This window comes from Ursus americanus, chromosome 33, assembly GCF_024610735.1.
Source record: "Ursus americanus isolate L20-20 chromosome 33, mUrsAme1.1.p, whole genome shotgun sequence".
NCBI lineage: Eukaryota > Metazoa > Chordata > Mammalia > Carnivora > Ursidae > Ursus > Ursus americanus.
In genome coordinates, this window is record NC_142159.1 from 26,323,088 (window position 1) to 26,333,076 (window position 9,989).

The 9,989-nt window shown below is 55.2% G+C and overlaps 1 protein-coding gene across 1 annotated transcript; it reads right to left on the reverse strand.

Moving 5' to 3' along the window:
- Positions 1–362: 362 nt before the first annotated feature.
- TAS1R1 (taste 1 receptor member 1) lies at positions 363–9,020 on the reverse strand. The gene is made up of 6 exons (XM_045803382.1): positions 8,830–9,020; positions 6,934–7,240; positions 3,346–4,107; positions 2,707–2,919; positions 2,274–2,394; positions 363–1,294 (listed from the first exon to the last, which is right to left on the reverse strand). The coding sequence occupies exons 1-6, from the start codon at positions 9,018–9,020 to the stop codon at positions 363–365; spliced, it is 2,526 nt and encodes an 841-aa protein (XP_045659338.1).
- Between the last annotated feature and the right edge of the window lie 969 nt (positions 9,021–9,989).

Genomic DNA, 9,989 nt, shown 5'->3' on the forward strand with positions numbered 1-9,989 from the left:
CGGAGTTGCTTGGCAACTCCAAGCTGGGCGCGGGCTCCTGGCCTGGCTGGGGCCGGTCCCGGGGTTCCGGCTGCGGTCGGCCCCCGCGGCGCCCTCAGCCTGGAGGAGGCAGCGCCCCACCCTCGCCCCAGACAGCAGGAGCAGCCAGGACGCACATTTCACCGCTTTATTGGCAGCCCGGAGCCCGGGTTGGACTCCCGTGAGCTTACACTCTCCGAGCCGAGACTGAGGAGTCCAAAGGCCTCCCGGACAGCGCAGGGCGCGCGCGCCTCTCTAGACCCTCGACCCTCGCCCTTCGGGGCAGAGGAGGCGTCAGCACCACCACCACCCCGCCCCGGTCGTGGCCCTGCCCGCCTCAGTGGTCAGGTGGAGCCGCAGCGCCTTGTGTAGTCCTGGATGGAGGCCTGGAAGTGCTCGGTGCTGTTGAGATCTGGGCGGCACAGGATCACGTAGCACTTGGGGAGGAAATAACCGCTGAAGCCGCCACTCAGGCTGCTCAGCGCCGCTAGCACGTTGACCGCAGGCAGGTACTTGCCCTGGTAGACGCTTGCCGTGGTGAAGAAGCCAATCCAGGACACGAAGTTGAGGAGCAGACTGAAGGTGACGCATTTGGCCTCGTTGTAGTTCTCTGGCAGGTCCTTGCCCAGGTAGCTGCAGGCAAAGGCGCTGACGGACAGGAGGCCATTGTAGGCGAATGCCAACATGAAGCCCAGTGAGTTGGCCTCTGAGCAATCAAGCACCACCAGCTGAGGGAAGCGCTGGTATTCCCTGGTGGGCAGTGGGGTCCACACCGCAAGCCAAGTTAGACAGATGAGCAGCTGGGCCATTGAGCTGATCACCACAAATAGGCTGGGACCATGGTTTTGCACCCAGGCATGGTAGAATGTGGGTACCTTGGCAGAAAACTTGAAGATGAAGACCAGTTGGAAGGAGCGGATTGTCAGGCAGGACAAGAAGATGGCAAAACCGAGGACAAAGAGGCCTTGGCGCAGCAAGCATGTGGGCAGGGTGGGCTCCCCAAAAAAGCCATAGAGCCCACAGCTGCCCCCTGCCAGGGAGCCCAGCATGAAGAAGCACAGCCTGCCCCCAGCGGACCTCACCACAGGGGTGTCTAAGTGCCAGGCAAACAGGCCAGCAGTCCCAGCCACCACCAGCAGCAGCAGCGTATTAGCTGCCAGCAGCACCCAAGAGATGGGTTCATGCCAGGTCAGAAACACCACGGTGCGTGGGAAGCAGGTTTCACTTCCCTCAGGTGCCCATTCTTCTTTGCCACAAGGCTGGCATCTGTGGAGGTCTGGAAGAAAAGGCAGAAGGCTCCTGAGAGCTAGATGAGCAGGGCAGGAATGAGGAAGGGAGGCCAAGGAGGGCTGCAAGGTGCTGGGAGGGTTTACCCCAGGAGCTGGGCGCTACTGGGCATGGTGGGTTAGGGGTAGCCCTGAGTGGGGTCCCGAGGCCAAGTGTTTCCTCAAGATGCCCGTATGAATTACAGATTCTGAAGGCGCTTGGGTAGGTTCTATATGGCTCATGATCCCTTGGGCTTGCAAACCAAGAGGTCTTTAGGGAGGGCTTTCCTCTGGTGACTCTGCCCACATGCTAGTGGGTCTACGATTCAATAGGAACAGTCGACCCTGAAGGAAGGGCATTTTCATCTCTCCCCAGCCCTTCCCTTAACCAAATCCACCTCCCTGTGCTGCCACTCTGTGGTTTCTCTGACTCTTGAGAACAGAAGAGACGCATTCCCATGCCCACAGAGATAGTAAAAGGAAAGAATGTGGCTCATGGAGTCCAGCTCTGGGCTGAGCCCTTAGCTACCCCAATTTGCTCTCTGATCTTGACCTTGCCTCACTGGATGGAGTGTCTTCTTTTTTCAGCTGCAGATACAATCGTATCTGCGTTCAGGCCAAGCTGTTCAAGGTGCTGGCTGTCTTGGGCATGGGGAGTAGAAGGGACTTCGTACAGATAGCAGGGGAGGGTACAGGGAACATAGCTACTTCTTTTGCATAAAGACGTTGAATTTAAGATAAAATTGCCTCTGTAGGAATTGGGCTGGGAGTTCTCTAGTAAAAGACATACGGGGTCTGAGGATTTCAACTGGTTGTTTCTCTCTGCTTCCTCAGGATTCAATCTGGTGGCAGGTATTCTCCAACCTGTACCTAACTGGCAGCGAAGTGAGCAAGGCTCTGGTTCTGGGCATGTGTTGCCCAAGGGAGATCCCCCTCACCTGCTCTACAGACCCTAGGAGTGCCCAGTCATTCGCCCACCCAGCCACTCACCGCTCTTGTTGAGGAAGGTCCCGGCCTCACAGGGCACACACTCAAAGCAACAGTGGTAGAACCCCACAATGACTCTCTGGTGCCCTTCAAGACAGTCGCTGGAGCACACAGACTTAGGCACCTGCAAGAAGCCACAGGTGTTCTGTAAGCACATGAAGTGCAGTCAGGGGATGCTCACGTGTGGAATGGGAAACCATCTCTGTGCATCTGCTTTCACAGCCCACTCCCAGGGCGGAGCCCCTGGTTTCATGAACCAGCGGCACCTCGCCATCTGGGTGCTGCCTGGGGAGCCTCCCTGGCAGGGCTGGAGAGAGCCATGTTGGCCTGGAACCTGGGATCCCCTTCCTGCTCCGTGTAAGCTGTGTCCACAGTACCCTCAGGCTCCAGGCTGCCCATAACGCAGTCCCCTGGTGAGTGACCATGTCTCTGTTACCTGGTTGTCCTTTCCGTGCCACCGGATTTTGGTTTTATTTATGTCCAGCTGAACTGGAGGCCACGTGGCAGAGCCGATGACCCTGAAGTTCCACTTGGGGCCATTCCAGTCCCAGGCAATTATGTCATAGCTGCCGAGGGGGTCCCCGTTGTCATTAAATATCACAGTATCCTCGTGTAGAAGAAAATTCACTTTACGGATCTCTTCCAGAAGCTGAAATAAACAGGGACCAGGGAGCTGCCATAGATGACAAAGGCTCTTCCTCCTCAACTGCCCAGACCTGGAAGGCTCAGGAAGCAAGTGCCAGGGACCTTGTGCTTCTGTTTAGGTGGTTTCAGTCCGTCTGGAAGTTCAGAGCCCTCCTTCCCCTCCAAGGAAGCCCCTCAACCCTCCCAACCAGCCTCCTGAGAGGAAGCTTCTCACAAAGGACCTCTTTACGGGGATGTTTAGTCCTGGATCTGAAGCGTGGTGAGGAGGAGGGGCTGAGGTTCAGAGAATTGAAGCCTAAGAGAGGCGAGCAGCCCTCTGATCGGTGGCCTTTGCCCCCCACTCCTAGCACTCAGTTGGCCGGAGAGTGATCACGCTGCCTGCCTCAAAAAAGAAGCCTGTTTCAGGGTGCCAGGGTCTGGGTTCCCTTACCTGCCAGGGGTAGACTCGGTCCCTGGAACAGGCTCCGGAGGCACAGCCCAGGAGCCGGTGGAGGCCATGGGCCACAGCGTAGACGGCCCGGTAGGCGTTGTAGGCAGAGCTCATGGAGAAGGCTCCGAGCGTGGGCATCTGCTGTGCCGTGAACGCCCGACATGCGCTGCACAGTTGGTTGCTGCCGCACCAGGAGCCGCTGGGGCAGGACCCATGGGCCCCTTTATCTGCCTGCACGTAGGCCTCTTCGAACTCCTTCAGGCCAGGGACAAGCCTCTGCTGAATGGCCACGCCCAGCACCATGCCAATGCCCCAGACCCCGGGCACGCTGCTGATGTGTCTGGAGATGGCCCAGTCCTCTGAGGCGATCCACACCTTGGCCGTCAGGTTGGCCAGCACCACGGACTCGAAGAACACCCGGGCCAGCTGCCTGTTGGAGAAGACGACCACCACGGTGGTCCTCGCTCGGGCCAGGTGGTGCATCATGCTCCACATCCTCTCGCTCCCCGGGCGGGCAGACAAGGGTATGATGTCCTTGAAGGCAATGCAGATGCCCTGCTGGGTGGCCTGCTCCTCCAGCGCCTGCACCCCCAGCTGCCCGTAGTCACCGTCACTGCCCACCAGCGAGATCCAGACCCACCCAAAGCTCTGCAGCAGCAGCACCATGAGCTCAACCTGGTGCTCATCGCTGGGGATGGTGCGCAGAAATGAGGGGTAAAACCGCTTCACTCCGAGCATCGCGCTGCTGGCCTCGTAGCTGATCTGTGGGGGTTCAGTTCAGCGAGTTCAGTGGCATCGGTCTCAACTCAGCACGCCACCCCCCCCCCACTGTCGGCCCTTGGCTGGGCACGGGGACCCAGGGAGGAGGGACATTTGGTCCCTGCCCTGGCCCTCAAGGAGAGCTCTACTGGACATCGAGGCTGACAAGGTACATCTGGAGAAGAGGCAGAAACCCAAGGGGAGGTTCTGAGGGAGGAAGGGGAAGGGAACTAAAGCTGCACAGTGACTGAAATGACCCAGGAGGTCGGATGCCGTTGCCCAGGCCAGAAGAAGGAGCACAAGAGTAGATGTGTCTGCTCAGGGCAGGAGTACTGTCATGCTCAGAGACTTGGTCTTTATCTGTAGGCCATGGGAAGCCCCTAAATGTTTAGGCAGAGAAGTGATAATGTTCCAACTTGTGTTTTAGGAGTGTATCTCTGATTTCAGTGAGGAATGTGTTAGAAAAGGCTCAAGACCAGAGTCAGGGAGAACCCCTAGAAGGCTGATGGAATCGTCTAGATGAGAGAGCTTAGTGGTCTGAGTTAGAGCTGTGGCACTGGTGATGGAGAAGAGGGGATGGACCTGGCAGCATTTAGAAGGTAAAAGCAGAGGCCATGGTGATGGGCTAACTGTGGGGGTGGGGGACAGAGGAATGTGGGTAGGTCTGCCGGGATCCTGGCTTGAGTAGAGAGGCAGGTGGGCAGGAGGGGGGATACAGAAAGAAAAGAGGCTCCACTTGTATAGGGAGGGAAGTTCAGTTTGGGGCCTGCTGGGTCCATGCAGTGGAGACCCTGGATGAGCATCCAGAAATGAGGCTCAGTGCTTGGAGCACAGGACAGAAGCCAGAGAAGGGGAAATTGAGCAGTGAGGCTCATGGCCTGGGTAGGGGTTCTGAATGAATTGCCCCAAGATATGCCACTTTGGCATGTGGGTTAATGTCCAGTTGGGAATAATTAAGGCACAAAAGACTCAGGAGGAAACATTGACCTTTTCCCTAACTGCCTAAAAGAATTTAGATAGCTGACCTGCTCCAGGTTAGGGAACTGTTATCATAGGTAACTACATTATAATGGGAACTAGGTGTGGTGGGCAGGGGAGGAATCTTAGCAAAGTTCGATTTGTTAAAATTCCTCTCTATGGGGGCGCCTGGGTGGCACAGCAGTTAAGCGTCTGCCTTCGGCTCAGGGCGTGGTCCCAGCGTTATGGGATCGAGCCCCACATCAGGCTCCTCTGCTATGAGCCTGCTTCTTCCTCTCCCACTCCCCCTGCTTGTGTTCCCTCTCTCGCTGGCTGTCTCTCTCTCTGTCGAATAAATAAATAAAATCTTTAAAAAAAAAAAAATTCCTCTCTATGTACCATTGTTCCTGGATGGCCCAGCAAACATTTGTTTATTAAACGTTTACTCTCTTTTCTCTTCCTGTGAATTGCCTTTCTCTCCTTTGAAGTCCCAGACTCCTACCAGCTTCTCCTTAGTTCAGAATAGCATATAGGCCTCATTTTGCCTGTCTTTGAACCTCTCGTGTTTATGTGGATTCCCTATACCTATGTAATTTTGACTTTATTTCTTTCCTTCCTTCTTTCTTTCTTTCTTTCTTTCTTTCTTTCTTTCTTTCTTTCTTTCTTTCTTTTTTAAAGATTTTATTTATTTGAGAGAGTGAGAGAGAATGAGCAGGGAGAGCAGCAGAAGGAGAGGGAAAAGCAGTCTCCTCGCTGAGCAGGGAGCCTGACATAGGGCTCAATCCCATGACCTGAGCCAAAAGCAGACACTTAACTGACTGAGCCACCCAGGCGCCCTGTGATTTTTTATTTTCCCCTGTTAATCTGTCTCATGTCAATTTAATGTTTAGACCAGCCAGAAGAATCTTGAAGAGTATAGAAAAATTTTTACTCCCAACACCTGCCTGGGAAAGGGAGCATCCTGTACTCTGGGAATCATCCACCTTTTCAGAAGAGATGGGGGAGAGATTGTCTAAAGGAGACTGAGGAGGAGGAGGAGGAGGAGGAGGAGGAGGAGGAGGAGGAGGAGGAGGAGGAGGAGGGGGAGGGGCCATAAGTGAGAGGGAGCAGGTCATAAATGATGAGGAAAGAATGTCACTGAAGGACTGTCAAGAATGTCACAGAGTTGTCATGTCAGGTAAAAAGGGACTGAAAAGCATTCGTTGGATTTGGAGACCTAGGAAGACCTCCTGATCACAAGGGCAAGAGTGGTGGGGCAGCAGCCAGGGCAGGGGATTGAAAAGCAAATGGCAAGAGGGAGAAGCAGACAAGACTAGAGCTCTGCAGATAAGTTTCCGTGGAAAGAGGGCAGAGGGAGGGCAGTGCTGGGAGCAGAGTTGCCTGGAAGATGGGGAGGGATAAGGCCAGCTTACAGGTGGAGGAGGACCCCCTAGGGGAGGCTGACAAGAGGGGGCACAGCCCAGGGGGACAGCACTCTGAGTGGGGGACCACAGCTCTGAGCCTAAGCCCAGGGCGGGGTGGGGGGGAGGCAGGAAGGAAGAAGGAGGGCAGGGGAGAAGTGGAGCAGTCTGTGGGGTGGGAAGCAAAGGGTGTCCCATTCTTCACAAAGGAGACAGGATGGTGGGAGGAGAGCAGTTTCAAAGGAGAATGCGTTTTCTCAGGAGCATTGAGGCCAGGAGGTCTGGGTGCAGCACTTGGGCAGGAAGAAATGCCGGAGTGGGGACTGCGATGGGGCAGGGCCCCCTGCCATGTGACTAATGAGCGGTGACCACCCAGGAGTTCCAGGGAGCCAGACTGGCCTTGGGGCCCAACAGTTCCTGCCCACCACCTTCCAGAAGGGGAGATGGACACACAGCTGGGGCCCCAGCTTACCAGGGGCACCAGAAAGGGGCCCAGCAGGGCTGCGGTGGTGGCAGCATGGTTGGTGGTATCAGGTCCAATCACCGCCAGGGCAGCCGGGGAATAGTGGGCAGGGTTTGCTTGGATGTCTATGTGATGCGTCCCCAGCATGGAGAGCACATTTAATGTGGCATACACGTTGGCCGACTCTGAGCACACGTCATACAGCTGGTACCCCAGGGTGACATTAGGCAGCAGGGTCGTGGAGTTGTTGATCTCCTCAATGCCAAACCGCATGGCTTGGAAGAGGTGGTAGCCATGCCCATTGAAGCTGTTGGGTCTGTGGAGAAAGCCAAGCTGAGAGCCAAGAAGGGAAAGGCCTTGCTGCAACCCGCTCTGGAGGGTAGACAGGAAATCCTGAGGTCCTCTGTCCAGCGCCCACAACCATGAACTCAGTGTGAGCCCTGTACCATACTCACAGTTGTATCAGCAGACCTTTGGGTGGGGTGGGGACGGGGAACAAGTTGGAGAAACCACATACCATCCTCCCTGGATAAGCATATTAGCATTGAAAGGCTGATGAAGTCCTGTAACAGAGACACCTGCTGTATTAGTCAGGGTTCTCTGGAGAAACAGAACCAATTGGATATATACAGAGAAAGAAAGGTTATTTTAAGGAATTGGCTCACATAATTGTGGGGCTGGCAAGTCTGACGTTTGCAGGGCAGGCTAGAAATTTCCTCAATGGTTGATGCTGCAGTCTTGAGTCTGAAGGCAAAATTCCTTCCTTTTTAAGGGACCTCAATCTTTTCTCTTAAGGTCTTCAACTGATTGGATGAGGCCCACCCACACAATAGAAAGCAATCTGCTTTACTCTATTGATTCAAATGTTAATCTTCACAGCAACATCTAGACAGGTGTTTGGCCAAACAACTGGGCACCATACCCTAGCCAGACTGACACAAAAAGTTAACCACACACCTGTTTAACCTTGTTTAACTAGTGCTTCTCACCAGGACACTCATGAATATAGTGAGGGCCTATGTTCCTCACTGCCTCTCAGGAACTGCCGGCTGGATCCCCGTGGGGACATGGTTCAGCTCTGCTTGATGAGTGTGCAAGCACATTCCACTTTCCAGCCTCTGTGCCCGTCGGAATGGTCTTCCATCATTTCTACCACTTCTGTCCTCGAGTCCCTCAGAGGAAACTCAGTGCCTCCCTCCATGACACCTTCAGAAGTGGGTGTCCATTTGTCTCCTCTTCCCCAAATCTTCTCTTCCCAGGCTCCTATCTGTAGCTCTTGGGGCCAGTCTTCATGCACTAGGCTTTCCAGAACCTTCCTCCTGTGCAAATCTCAGATGTGCTTCATGTTTAAGGCATCCTGCCACTGAGTCCCAATCCATCCTTGAGCCTCCCAAATCTGCGACTTGCACAGATGGCAAACAACTTATCTTCTTTAGGAGAAAAGCAGATGTTTTTCTCTACCAAGACTGTGGACTTCATGAAGGCAAGGCACCAATCTAGGATATCTTTGCTAAGCTCCTAAAGCATCTACTGCTGTGTACCTTCCCTCTCCTCCTCATGGAAAACCACGCTTGCCATCGGGAGACCCAGGAGTTTGAACCTGGAGAGGAGCAGGGAGGACACGGAGCTGGGGAAGCCATGCTTGCTGAATCCTTGCCACCTCCGGATGTCACGAAGCCTGGGAACAACTGGAATGGGATTATAATACAAAGCACTCTGATGGCCAGGACAAAATAATGTATTACAGAGTGGGACCCAAACAGAAGTGCCAGGGAAGGTCCAGCCAGGGCTTGAAGGTGGTGACTGGTAGGGTGGGAGGGACTGGAGGTGGTTCAGGAGGCAGCCCCAGAGGCAGAAAGGGCATGGTCTTCACCAAGGAGGGCAGGCAGAGGACCCCTCACTCACCTGTCACAGAGAGTCACCGTGGGCCTGCGTCTCACCCCCGGACAGTGAGAGTGCACAGGGAACAGACCTGCAAGGAGGTAATCCCCAGGGAGGCTGAAGTCAGGAGACAGCTCTGTGTTGTGGCAGCTGAGGGCCCAGCAGCAGGAGAGGGAGACCTGCAGGCTGACCAGGTGAGCTGCCAGGAGTGACATGCTGCCCAGTCGGTCCTGTGCCTGGCATGGCCGAGCAGAGCCCTCTGACCAGGTTGGCCGTTTAAATAGAATAGACAGCAGCTGCCCAGATGCTTCCCAACTTCATGCCTGTGCCGGGGGTGGGGCTGAAACCTAGTTGTAGGAACCTGGCTGCTTGCCTTGGCCTCTGGGCCTGTGGTCCTGCTCAGGAACTGGGCAGGGGGAAGGCACAGATGCAAACCAGGTGGCAGCCACTGACCCTTCCTCTGCATGGTTGTGGCTCTGGCTCTTGCTCTGGTGCCTGTGGCTTCTCCTGGCTCAGAAAGGTAGCCTCAGGGGCGCCTGGCTGGCTCAGCGGGTTAAGCAGCTGATTCTTGATCTTGGCTCAGGGTCTTGAGTTAAAGCCCCATGCTGGGCTCCACCCTGGGCATGGAGCCTACTTAAAGAAAGGGAGCCCTGGCATTTGGGGCGGGGGGGGGGGGGGTGGAGATGATGGTCAGAGGAAGGAGGCAAGGACACAGCTGCTCTGGGGGCAGAATGTGGAGGGAGCTGTGGGTTTTAGAAACGTTTACCCGGGTCTCAGTTTACCAAATGAGACATGGCTTTGAGTTGACCTCCTCCCAGCCTCAGTTTTCTGACACTGAAATTTTGAGTGAATCATTGTGGGTTTGCCGTGTTATCCAGGGTGGCTCCCTTCAGTCCAAAGACAACTGCATGCAAACAGGGTATGCAAATAGACCGGTTTTGCTTAAACTGCCAATCCTGGTTCTTTTTCTGCAAGAAAAAAAATTTCAAGTGGATTTCCGGAAAGGTGGCCCAGGACTCAAAGCGGGATATCTGGCCGGGGTGGGGCTTTTGCATAATGTAAATGGGGCCCTCGGAGGGACGGCTCGGCTGGGTGTGGCCAAGGCTGCAGCTCCTGAAGCCCCCAGGCAGGGGGGAGCCTCCGAGGGGCCCGCGGAGGCCCAGGTGCGCTGCCGGGGCTGCCGG

What these genes read in the sequence shown, in the direction of transcription:
- TAS1R1 (XM_045803382.1), bottom strand. Translation starts at nt 9,020, where the DNA reads ATGTCACTCCTGGCAGCTCACCTGGTCAGCCTGCAGGTCTCCCTCTCC. An exon ending in GCCCCTTTCTGGTGCCCCTG is followed by an intron (nt 4,108 to 6,933) that starts GTAAGCTGGGGC and finishes GAACCCCCACAG; the next exon opens with ATCAGCTACGAGGCCAGCAG. An exon ending in ACCGAGTCTACCCCTGGCAG is followed by an intron (nt 2,920 to 3,345) that starts GTAAGGGAACCC and finishes TGTTTATTTCAG; the next exon opens with CTTCTGGAAGAGATCCGTAA.